At 44.2% G+C, this 13,375-nt stretch overlaps 1 protein-coding gene across 1 annotated transcript in view; it reads left to right on the top strand.

Moving 5' to 3' along the window:
• Positions 1–11,631, top strand: part of LOC129705127 (protein NLRC5-like) — a 90,666-nt gene extending 79,035 nt beyond the window's left edge. The window contains exons 39-43 of the mRNA XM_055648556.1: positions 270–353; positions 5,070–5,153; positions 6,180–6,263; positions 8,343–8,426; positions 9,570–11,631. Coding sequence (XP_055504531.1) covers positions 270–353; positions 5,070–5,153; positions 6,180–6,263; positions 8,343–8,426; positions 9,570–9,666 — 433 coding nt within the window. The 3' untranslated portion in view covers positions 9,667–11,631. The remainder of the gene's footprint in view (positions 1–269; positions 354–5,069; positions 5,154–6,179; positions 6,264–8,342; positions 8,427–9,569) is intronic.
• Positions 11,632–13,375: the final 1,744 nt, after the last annotated feature.

Raw genomic sequence — 13,375 nt, 5'->3', positions numbered from 1 at the left:
TTAAAGGAGGGAGGACATTTGAGCTTGGGACCAGGATAGGTGGAAGTAAGGTTGCCAAGGATGGATTGGTTGAAAAGGCCACAATAAGAAGAGGTTGGATATCTTGGTAGGTTGGGTTTGCAGAGATCAGGAGAAGTAAGATCTTACAATGAGTTTCAAGACCTTGGAATGAGCGGTTCATGTGACCTTGAATGTTATTGCATGCATGATTTCATCCAGTTGATGTTAAATGCTGGAATACTCCATGTAGAATTCCTTTCTCCCTGCAGCTTAGCTGAAAATAACATTGGGAATGAAGGAGTATCGGAGCTTGCGCTGGCACTGAGAAGCTTGAAGTCGTTAAAGAAGCTGAGGTAAGTGCACATGGGATTGAGTGGGGATTCCATGCATTGAATGATCTGTATATCTTTGCCGTTTGTTTTAGCAAGACAGGTAGATTGAGTTAAATTATTTTTTTATTGACAAACAAAAAACGAGAATTGAACTCAGTGCAGGCGTGCCCGGGCAGCAGCTAACTCTAGAATAGCTCCTGTTGCTGGGAGGAGCGCTCTCGACTGAACAGAAAAGCCCGCAAACGAACCCCCACGGTCACGTGATGGAACCAACCAATGACGAGGGTTCGAACCTCCCCAAGCCACCACTAGGTGCTGCTGCATTATCATAGTGTCACCTTCACTCTGCACTTAACAGATTATGCTTCAAACATTTTGAAAATGATTGTTATGAATGAAAATATTTTACTTTCTGTGTTCAAGTTCACTTTAGAGTTACAGTTCTTCGGCTCACCAAGCACACTGACCATTGATAGAAACATAGAAAATAGGTGCAGAAGTAGGCCATTCGGCCCTTCGAGCCATTCAATATGATCGTGGCTGATCATCCAACTCAGTTGATCACCCGATCACACTAGTTCTATGTTATCCCACTTTGTCATCCATTCCCTACACACCAGGGGAAATTTACAGATGGCCAATTAACCTACAAAGTCGAGGAAATTGCGTCAACATCCGTAAACATGCGGCGCCACGCGCCACCCGTATGTGGTCGGCCCGCCTTTTACGAGGCACGTCGAGGAAATTGATTTAGAGGGAAATCAAAGGAAAATGTAGCACGGAAACAGGCCTGACCCTTCTAGTCCGTGCCGAACACATAATCTCCCCTAGTCCCATATACCTGCGCTCAGACCATAACCCTCCATTCCCTTCCCATCCATATAACTATCCAATTTATTTTTTAAATGATAAAAACGAACCTGCCTCCACCACCTTCACTGGAAGCTCATTCCACACAGCTCCCTCTGAGTAAAGAAGTTCCCCCTCGTGTTACCCCTAAACTTCAGTCCCTTCATTCTCATGTCATGTCCCCTTGTTTGAATCTTCCCTACTCTCAGTGGGAAAAGCTTTTCCATGTCAACTCTGTCTATCCCTCTCATCATTTTAAAAACCTCTATCAAGTCCCCCCTTAACCTTCTGCGCTCCAAAGAATAAAGCCCTAACTTGTTCCTAATTAGCCGACATTTATACAGTGCAGTAAACAACTTTATTTTGTTAGATACAATTATCCTGTTATTACTATCTGCTACATGGGTACCAATTATTTCATTAGTCAAAGATACTTTTTGTTTATGTCATTTTTATTCAACAACAGATGGTTAATAAAACTCAAACATAATACAAGGGCATCTTGATATTATTCTATCCCATCTTTCAAGCAGGCCATGCCACTGCCCCCTCTCTGAGCTAATCATAAGGCCTCATTTACTGCAACGTTTCTATGCTACCGGCGGTAGAGGGCGTGGGTGGTTACACAAGGAGGGTCAAAAAGAAAAACAATGTACGGAAAAGCAAGCATGTTCCAGAGTGTGAGCATTTCCCTTGCACCTCAGTGAACCCGTAACGTGGCCACGCGAATGGGTCCTTAGTGAAAGTCACAGAAAGTGAACCCTCATTGGGAAATTAGAGGGCACAATGTCTAATAATGTGGCTGGGTATTGGATCTCATATGCTGCAGGATATTGATGAGATTAATGGCCCTGTGTATTTGCAAGTAATAGTATTATATTGATATTGATGGTCTGGTCCCAAGAGATAGAGATTGTCAATGTAAAACTGACTATAGTGGATTCATTCTCTGTACCAACTGGAGCGTTAAGGGCTTGTCCCGCTTGGCTGTCTTTCGCGCGCCATTTACGCAAACTGCTAGCGTGTGGGTAGCGCGGGGACGGGCGCATGGAGTGGCGTGGAGGAGTGTGGACTTCATCCTGAATGAAATCTTTGCGCGCCACCGGCCTGTCGCGTAACTGACGGCCAAAGTGGGACAAGCCCAAGACCTTGGTGCAACGCAATGTCTCATGTCCAACAGCAGCAGAAGCAGGCAAACGATCGCCGAACTCGTCCTGGGGCTCACAGCTGTTGTGGATCCAGATCCGCCCCCACTCCTACTCCCAGAGCGGGGCCAAGAAAATTGGAGATAGACACAAAATGCAGGAGTAACTCAGCGGGAGCAGCAGCATCTCTGGAGAGAAGGAATGGATGACGTTTCGGGTCAAGACCGTTCTTTCAGACTGAAGAAGTCTCGACCTGAAACATCACCCATTGCTTCTCTCCGGAGATGCTGCCAGTCCCGCTGAGTTACTCCTGCAATTTGTGTCCATCTTCAAATGACGTCACGTGCTCCAGACGGCTGTGCGGGCGCATGATGACACGCGCGATTCTCGCGGGACCATCACGCAACCGTCACTACCGGCCTGACGCATAAGTGGCGGCACAAGTGGGACAGGCCCTTTAGTGTCCAAGCAATTACATGCAGAATAGATGACCTCACCTGCAGATTAAAGAAGGTGCAGCAGTTTGATAGAGCAACCCTGCTGAGGCACGTAGTCTCTTTCTTTTTTAGCCTCTAATATTCCCCACAAAAGGAAACAACTATCATCGGGATTATGAAAATATACTGCAGTGTAAAACATATGCTAATTTATGCATCATTATGAATAATAAAAGCTATTAGCATTGAATAATTTGTAAAGCTTCACTGATGGGCATTTGTAACAGTGGGAATCGCAGATTTTAGAAAGCTCCCAGCGCCCTGTGTGACAGATGGAAAATGTCCTTCCTGATTTAGTGCAAGTAAGGCCCTTGTTCCACTTCTGGTCTGTGTCTCACTAGTTGTTATCAAGCTGGGCGATTACCGAGGCCACTTGCTAACACTGAAAGCAGAGGATTATTAGATATCGTAGAGTAATACAGCATGGAAACAGGCCCTTCAGCCCAACTTGCACACGCCAACCAACATGCCCCATCTATACCAGCCCCACCTGCCCGCGCTTAGCCCCTAGTCCTTTAAATTAATCCTATCCATGTACCTGTCCAAACTTCTCTTAAATGTTATGATAGTACCCGCCTCAACTACCTCATCCGATAGCTCGTTCCATATATATACCACCCTCGGGTCCCTATGGAATCTTTCACCCCTCACCATATACTGATGTCCTCTGGTTATGGATTTCCCCTACTCTGGGTAAAAGTCTGTGTGTTTACCAGATCTATTTCTCTCATGATTTTGTACACCTCCATAAAATCACCTCCTGTGCTCCAAGGAATAAAGTCTTAGCCTACACAACCTCTCCCTACAGCTCAGGCCCTTTGAATCCTAGTACCATCTTTGTAAATCTTCTCTGTACCCTTTCCAGCTCAGCAATATCTTTCCTGCAAGATGATGATCAAAGCTGAACACAACACTCCAAATGTGACCTCACCAATATCTTATACAACTGTAACATGACCCCACAACTTCCATACTCATTACTCTGGCTGACGAAGGGCAATGTGCCGAAAGCCTTTTTGACCACCCTACCTACCTCTGGTGCCACTTTCAAGAAACTATGTACCTGCACTCCTAGATCCCTTTGCCCTACAACACTCCCCAGAATCCCACCATTCACTGTGTAGGTCCTGCCCTTGTTACACTGCCCAAAGTGTAACACCTGCACATTTCTCTGTATTAAATTCCATCAACCATTTCTCAGCCCACCTGGCCAATCGTTATACAATTTCTGACGGCCACCTTCACTATCTACAATACCACCCACTTTAGTATCTGAAAACTTACTGATCATGCCTTGTGTGTACTCATCCAAATCATTGATATAGATGGCAAACATTAATGAGCCCTGCACCGAACCCTGAGGCAGACCAGTAGTCAGAGGAACACAAGAAGACACACAGTGCTGGAGTATTTCAGCGGGTCTGGGAGCATCTCAAGGGAACTTGGATAGGTGACATTTTGGGTCGGGACTCTCTTTCACACTGATTGGAGAAGGTGAGGGGGGAGGGATGAAAGCTGGAACAGGGGAGGGGCAAAACAAAGCCTGGCAGGTAATAGGCAAACACAGGTGAAGAGGATTATTTGATAGGTTGGACAAAGGCTAGAGATGTAAAGACAGAAGGTATGAGACAAAAGAATTGAAGAGTTGCACATTGTGGTTCCCTTGGAGGCGAGGTGAAAATATACAGTGGTGTGTTCAGCGAGGACGGGGAGATCTGACGAGCATTCAGACTTTAATTTTTTAAGAGAGTCAAGAGTGTTTAATTGTCATATGTATCGACAACGGACCTGTAGCGGCATAACCTTACTAGACTTCACCTTGCACTGAACAATATACCCTGTATCTGTAAACTGTGGACGCTCCAATAGTAATGATGTATTGTCTTTCCACTGACTTGTTAGCACGCAACAAAAGCTTTTCACTGTACCTCAGTACACGTGACAATAAACTAAACTGAAAGATAATACTATAGATAAATACAATCAAATCAAACTCGTACAATCGATGACAGATAATAAACAATTCAATAAATTAATAACCTCAAAAGAAAGAAAAAAAAGGGCCCATATTTCTTGAATATTTATTGAGGAAATATATCCATTGTGGGGGGTTGGGTGGTGGGAGGGGTGCTGGGGTGGGCAGGGTTGCTAAAATCTGTAGACTCCCCAAGAAGGAGAAAATGGTTTGTATTATCCAGGCTTGGTCACCACATGGGATGTACTAACATTAGCATTCTCTCTTCCAGCCTCCAGTTGAACAGGGTGGATAACAGCATGGCCAAGGAGCTTGCAACGGGGCTTGTTTGCTGTCTCGCTCTTGAAGAGGTCATGTAAGTGTTAAATCTCTCGAATGCAAAGTGTGCGTGTGTGCCTCCTGGCAGCTGCATATTCAAATTAAAGCCAAGCTTTGGCTTAATGCAGTTGTCATGGTTTTAATCAACAATATCAAGCTGGCTGGCATTGTTAGAGTCTAATTTACCAGATTCCACCGCACTTCTCCCCCTCCTCACAAACTCCATGTAAATTCACATTTTTAAATTTTGTTTAAGATGAACCATTGTTAAAAATGCTAACGAGCTTCCTCTCATCTCTGAATTTGGCGTGTTGGAGCAGGCTATATTTTTGTTTAAGGTGCTTACCTTGCTGCTGCCATACTGTAGCGTATCTGTGCCGCACATCATTTGCAACAAGTTGCGTCAATTTGAATTAATAGAGTCATACAGCATGGAAACAGGCCCTTCGGCCCAACTTGCCCACACCAACCAACATAACCCATTTACACTAGTCCCACTTGCCTGTGTTTGGCCCATATCACTCCAAACCTGTCCTATTCATGTACCTATGTAATTGCTTCTTAAATGTCGTAATAGTCCCTGACTCAACTACCTTCTCCAGTAGCCCATTCCATATACCCAACACCCTTTGTGTGAAAAAACTACCCCTCAGATTCCTATAAAATCTTTCCCCCTTCGACTTAAACCTACAGTAGGCTTTAGTGTATCACAGCTCACAATGTGACCTCAATCCATGTCATCTTTTGGGAAGCAGGGCCTTGGGACTGCAAATGGATCCACAAGATTGAGGGAAGAGCTGGCCTGTGGTGCCGACTCAGCTGATTTTCCGTGCAAATGGCAACATCGTGCACGAACATTGTTACTTGAAATCTCTCTGTGATACGAAGGATAAAAGATATTGAAACCCTGCCTTCTGCTTGGAGTAGAGATACAAGCTCCAGATCATTCCCATTGTTGGGAGAAGGCTACAGGCAGTGCATCCTGCAACTTTATGACAGAACCTGAAGAAAGATGTTCGGAAAAATCTAAACTTGATCTTTTTTTTCCTGCTCTTCTTTGCAGTTTGTCCTGGAATAACATCAGTGACGAGGGGGCAACCTGGCTGGCGGAGGTTCTGCCCAGAATGCGGTGTTTAAAAAACCTGGAGTGAGTATGACATCAAGGTCCTGTGACAAATAATGTTGGTGGGGCTCAGCGCTGCTTCCTGGGATGTCAGTAATTCCCATAAACTATTGAATATGAGAGTCCACATTTGCTGCATAATGTGAAGGAATCTCTTCTTTAGCCCAGCGTCCATCGGCTTCCATGGGGATTATGTTAAAGCGGAAAAATTACTGTATTTAAACTATTTTGCTGGATGCTAACATTTTATTATTTTTTAATGTCCATTGTGTAAATTATTCATCCAATATTTTTAAATGCCTCTCAATGTTAGAGACATTGAAACGCTGTAAAAATCAATGGTAGTATTTACAGCTGGTTAAGTCCTGCTCCCAACTTTGATGGTGGGCGAGGGGGATATTTTGGGAACAGAGCCTTATTATTGCACTGCCCCGATGGGCAGGCCCATTATATGGAGACGGTAAGTCTCACACAGTGCCAGAGACCCGGGTTCGATCCTGTTCTCGGGTGCCGTCTGTGTGGAGTTTGCATGTTCTCCATATGACCGAGTGGGTTTCCTCTGGGTGCTCCGGGCTCCAAACGAGTTGGACCTAATCATACCTAAAGGCTGCTTTCTGGAGATAGCTGCATTGGCCGTGCAGACTTGAGGTGAAGGTGACCTGTTTGGCAGGACATGCTCGGGACCAGGGAGTAGAGTTGGTGAAGAAGAGAGGGAGAAATCAACATGGGGATGTAGCCATTGGGGGAAAGAAAACACTATGGCCAAAAGAATAACAATGAAGCCAGTTCCTCTACGACCTGATCCGCTTAAACCTTTGGATCAAAACGTAAGACATTCTTGGACCTGAGCAGGTACAATAGGCTTAAGAAGGAACTGCAGATGCTGGAAAATCAAAGGTAGACAAAAGTGCTGGAGAAACTCAGCGGGTGCAGCAGCATCCATGGAGTGAAGGAAATAGGCATCGTTTCGGCACGAAACGTTGCCTATTTCCTTCGCTCCATAGATGCTGCTGTACCCGCTGAGTTTCTCCAGCACATTTGTCCACCAGGTACAATAACCATATAACAATTACAGCACGGAAACAGGCCATCTCGGCCCTACAAGTCCGTGCCGAACAACTTTTTTTCCCTTAGTCCCACCTGCCTGCACTCATACCATAACCCTCCATTCCCTTCTCATCCATATGCCTATCCAATTTATTTTTAAATGGTACCAATGAACCTGCCTCCATCACTTCCACTGGAAGCTCATTCCACACCGCTACCACTCTCTGAGTAAAGAAGTTCCCCCTCATATTACCCCTAAACTTCTGTCCTTTAATTCTGAAGTCATGTCCTCTTGTTTGAATCTTCCCTATTCTCAAAGGGAAAAGCTTGTCCACATCAACTCTGTCTATCCCTCTCAACATTTTAAAGACCTCTATCAAGTCCCCCCTTAACCTTCTGCGCTCCAGAGAATAAAGACCTAACTTATTCAACCTATCTCTGTAACTTAGTTGTTGAAACCCAGGCAACATTCTAGTAAATCTCCTCTGTACTCTCTCTATTTTGTTGACATCCTTCCTATAATTGGGCAACGAAAATTGTACACCAGATTTGGTCTCACCAATGCCTTGTACAGTTTTAACATTACATCCCAGCTTCTACTCAAAAGACAACCACAATGTATTAAGTACTCTGCAAATAAGCAGAATAAAGTATATATATGAATTAATGTATATATGTGAATTAATGCAGTCAGTATATCCTGAAAAAATATTGATGCGCCAAACTATATTGCCCATCCCATTTTCAACACCATAACCTCTGATTAAGGTTTAGATTCTGAATGCGTTGATGCCTTAGCCCTTTGAACAATTTTGCAATCAGTTATCCGCTTGCTTGCTGCTGTTTGTACAACAAAGCCCACCCCGTCGATCAGTATGAATAGTGTTTAGACTGCTTGTCGACGGGTTCCATTCCCATCGAATCTTGGCAATCGAATCAAGAGGCTCGTTCAGCTGCCTTCACAAAAGACCATTCGAATCTTTGGCATATGTGTGCCCTCGGTTGCTGTTCAGACATGGATGGTATCCTCAGTAACATCTCCCCCCTTTTCCGCAGCCTGGAAGGGAACAAAATCACGTCAGCTGGAGCCGAGAAGCTGGCAGCTCGGCTTTGGCAGTGTTCCTCGATTGAGGTCATTCGGTAAGTTGTATACAAAAGATGACGTTATAATGTGTCTCCTGCACCATTGACTTGACTTGACTTGACTTGTCAGTGGGAGATGTAGCCCTGAGAATTTTATGATTCAATGATACTTTGTTGTCACATGTACCTGCGTAAATGAAATGCTTTGTTTTGCATACAACCCGGCAAAATAACACAGCAGACTTCACCTAGGCAGTACGCAAGTGTCGCCAGGTATCTGGTGTCGACAAAGTTACAAAAGTTCATCGAACAGTCCAGTCTTCTGCCTGCTGCTGCACGTGGCATTAGATGGCCCACGCCAGGTCCCCCTTCATTCTCAGCGGCCTGAACATAGAACGTAGAGGAACAGTACAGCACAAGAACAGGCCCTTCGTCCCACAATGTCTGGGTCAAACATGACACCACGATAAACCAATCTCATCTGTTGCACATGATCCATATCCATGTGCCTCTCAAACATTCCATTGTTCCAGTTGATTAAACATGAGATTGTGATTGAGAACCACAAGTTATGATACCATTGCTAATGAATCTCAGCCATGATCGCAATGAATGGCGGTGCTGGCTCGAAGGGCCAAATGGCCTCCTCCTGCATCTATGTTTCTATTAGTATTCCACTCATAACTGTAACTTTAGTTTTCATTGAGTTAAAGCTACTTTTGAAATATTTACTCCATTCCATTCAATCATGGTCCATCCCAAGATCACTGGATGCCAATTCCGAGAAGTCACTTGAGGTGAAATTACCCCCTCACTCTCCACACTTCTAGTAATTGGTTGGGGACAAATGGACTTCTTGATCCACTTTAACCCAATCCACAATAACTTCAAAGCAAAGCAACATTTCCAAGGTTTCCCAATTGCAGTGAGTATGACTAATGCTAAATGTTCAGGGTCTTAATGTGAAATATTGACAATTCCTTCCTCCTGCACAGATGCTGCTCGACCCGCTGATGTCATATAGAAGTTTGTTTTCTGCTCTGTTAATGTTCAAAGCTTGTGTTTTATTTCTCCAGCCCATTTCTCGAGAGGCTGAATCGGGACATGCCAATGCCGTTGAGGTCTATTGCTTTACAATGCTGTGGGTCAGACTGAGCTGAGCTTGGTCATTAACCAATTCTTCCTGTCCTATGCCCACAGATTGTGGAAGAACAATATACTCAAGGAGAGAGCACAGAGCCTTTGGGAACGAGACTCAAGACTACATATCTTCCCGGTTTACAGCAGTACTCTATAACACTGCGAGATCTTTCAAATTTAAGTTAAGATTCCAACCTTAAAGTATGAACCCAATTCCTGTCCCATCCAACTAAATGGAAAGTTTCACTTAGTTTCCCTTGACTCTGCACATAGTGTTAACATGGAATATTATTTGCACTATTTCATACACTTTCACTTTATACTTTTAATATATTTATTGTTTTTATTTTAACATATTTTTACACTGCTGTTGTCAAAAGCTATTTTGCACTGAAGCAAATAAATGATATTGTTTATTTAATGAATTTGTCCCTCTTTATTCTCCCTACTTATTTTTCACTTTGTGTGCGTGCAATTGAGTTACTGCGAAAGCTATAGGTCACTGTATACACGTTAAAGATGGGTCTTGGATACCAAGCCTTTTTCTGCCTGTCATTCCAAAGGACCTTGTGTGGAGTTTCCACCTTCCTCCTGTGAGAGATCCCTGGCATCAGGCTTAATCCTAACCAGACTCTCTCGGCCACCAGATTGTCAACAGGCAAGCAAGATTTAAACATGCAAGCGAATTGCTGAATTTCCAATGTGGAAGATGAAGGCTGTGCTTTTCTTTCCTTAATTGAACATACGATAGTTAACATTCAAATATATCACATTTCAAAGAAAACTTCCATTAATTTGGCACACAAACTTTACATCAAATAAGGAATTTAATACTGAAGAAGGGTCTTCACCTGAAATGTCACCCATTCCTTCTCTCCAGAGATGCACCTGTCCTGCTGAGTTACTCCAGTATTTTATATCCATCTTTAGGGTTTAAGCAGCATCTGCAGTTCCTTCCTGCACCCTTTCAAGTACAGTGGGTGTGAAGGATAAGCATTCCCCTTGGTCAAATTTCTTTCCTATTTAACATTGTAGAATATTTAACATTGTAGCTGTGGAGGAAATTCTTGATACTTAGCGGTGACAATTTTTAGTTGTTTTATGGCCCTGTCCCACTGTACGAGTTCATTCAAGTGCTCTCCCGAGTTTAAAAAAAAAATCAAAACTTGTGGCACGGAGAATGAATGTAGCGGGTACGTCGGAGCTCGGCGACGTCTCTTAGTGGCTCGTAACGCTAATGGGAGGCACTCGGGAAACGCGGTAAGTGCGGTAAGACTCGTGAAGATTTTTCAACATGTTGAAAAATGTCCACGAGAGCCCCGAGTACCGACGAGTGGCCATTACCGTAAATCTCCCGAGTTCAAATCAGGGCAAACTCGGGAGAACTCTTTGAATTAACTCATACAGTGGGACAGGGCTTTTAGGCATCCAGCATTTTTATAGATCGGCTTTAAGGTTAGAGGTCTGTGGCCTCTTTCTGCACAATCCCTTTAGGATTTAGCTGGGTGTAGATACTTCTTCCTGCTTTTGGTAAACATCCTTTCCCTTCATTCTTGCCATCCCATAACCGTTTAGAACTAGCGTCTAATGAGGGAGAAAAAAATACAGTGTGATTGTATTCCTGCAATAGGCTTGCAACAAGATCTCTTCACCAAAAGCAATTGGCCAGCTTAACCCAACTACGATAAGCATGTACATTATGATCGGTGTCAAGCCTCCTCAATCTATCCTCATATAACAAAGATATTCTCAATAGGTAGAAATCAAACAGTTCAGACACAAATGATTGAAATGGAAGCTAATAATAAATACACTGCCGGAATTGATTGTGTGTTTGTGTGCTCTTCCTCTCTATCCTTTTAAGGCTTATTTCATGCTTTTGGTAAATCCGGTTATGTAATCAAGAGTCAACAATGTTTAATTGTCATATGTACCAACAACAGAACAATATGATTACATAGAAACATAGAAACATAGAAAGTAGGTGCGAGAGTAGACCACCAGGTCCGTCGAGCCCGCACCGCCATTTGCTCATGGCTGAACACTAAACAGACACACTTACCACAAACAGTAGACACAAGACACAGAACACAAGACACTACCCTCCCCTTTATACCTCTATCACCCCTCTCCACCTTCTTGCTTTCTGTAGCTTAACTGGCCGATTAACACAAAGAGACAAATAAATATTCAATAATCAATATCAGTATAATATTCAATAATCAGTAATAAATAAATAATCAGGTGCTAGGTAACCAGACCACAAAAGTACAAAACCAAAGTCCATAATACAACCAGAACAATAGACAGTAGGTGTAGGAGTTGGCCATTTGGCCCTTCAAGCCAGCACCGCCATTCAATGTGATCATGGCTGCTTATCCCCAATCAGTACCCCGTTCCTGCCTTATCCCCTGACTCCGCTATTTTTAAGAGCCCTATCTAGCTCTCGTGAAAGCATCCAGAGAACCTGCCTCCACCGCCCTCTGAGGCAGAGAATTCCACAGACTCACCACTCTCTGTGAGAAAATGTGTTTCCTCGTCTCCGTTCTAAATGGCTTACTCCTCATCGACACCCAGCAAAACAAAGTCAATAATAGATCACACTTGCTGAGGTAGTGCAGTGTTCAAGGTTGCCAGGAAAAAAACTGTGTTTGTACCTGGGGGTCACGTTTTAAGGTTCCTGCATCTTTTCCCAATGGTAGTAGCGAAATGGGAGGATGCCCAGGTCGCTGTGGTTCTTTGGTGATATTAGCTGCCTGTATGAGACAGCATCTCCTGTAGATATCTTCGATGGTGGGAAAGTCAGTACCCGTGATGGACTGGGTGTTCAAGCTAACAAACCAGGCTGTGATGCAAACAGTTAATATGCCCCCTAGTGTGCACCTGGAGAAGTTCAATAACATATTTGTCGACATACTGAATCTACTTAAAATAGTCTTAGAAAGTAGAGAAGTTGATGAACCTTCTTAGTAACTACATCAATGTGCTGGGCCCAGGACAGTTCTTCGGAGATATATACGACCAGGAACTTGAAGGTACTGACTCTCTCCACTGCCATCCCATTGTTGAAGACAGGTTCTTGTTCTTCGTGGTTATGGCGTGCACAGCTTAAAGTTGTAAGACAACTTGTTCGGTTTGATCCTCTGTTTGTGCACGCCAGGTTGATTGCATTTGTTCAAACAGGGGACTGCAGGATGTGCGGGGTCCGTTTTGCCTGTGGCATTTCTGATGACTGATAGTCTTCACCTCAAGTCCATCCCAGCCTGACGAGACACACCGCAGAAACAGGCCCTTCAACCCACCGAGTCCACGCCGACCAGCGATCACCCCGTACACTACCACTATACTACACTAGTGACAATTTACAATTTTACAAAAGCCAATTAACCTCCAAGCCTGTAGTCTTTGGATTGTGCGATGAAACTGGAAAACCCACGGGTCACAGGGTGAACGTACAAACTCAATATAAACAGGACCTGTATTCAGGATCTAACCCAGGTCTCTGGCACTGTAATGCCCCAGTCCCACTTAGGAAACCTCTGGAGACTTTGCGCCCCACCCAAGGTTTCCCTGCGGTTGCCGGAGGTTGCAGGTAGTGGAAGCAGGCAGGGAGACTGACAAAAACCTCCGAGAACCGCACGGAAACCCCAAGTCTCTGGCACTGTAAGGCAGCAACTCTTAATGCCCCACGGTGCTCACAATGTCAGCAATGTAACTACAGGCATCTTCCTAAGGCAATGCCACCACTGCCTTCGGAGGATGACGGATACCCTGTGCTTAAGGAAGGGCAAATTGAACTCCAAAGCCTTGGGTAGGAAGCGGGAGGCAGTGGGTCAGGATGGTGAGCTTCCCAATGAGGCAAGGTG

The sequence above is a fragment of the Leucoraja erinacea genome, chromosome 17, assembly GCF_028641065.1.
Source record: "Leucoraja erinacea ecotype New England chromosome 17, Leri_hhj_1, whole genome shotgun sequence".
Taxonomy (NCBI): Eukaryota; Metazoa; Chordata; class Chondrichthyes; order Rajiformes; family Rajidae; genus Leucoraja; species Leucoraja erinaceus.
Note: the sequence above shows the minus strand (reverse complement) of the source record. Positions and strands in the feature narration are given on the sequence as shown.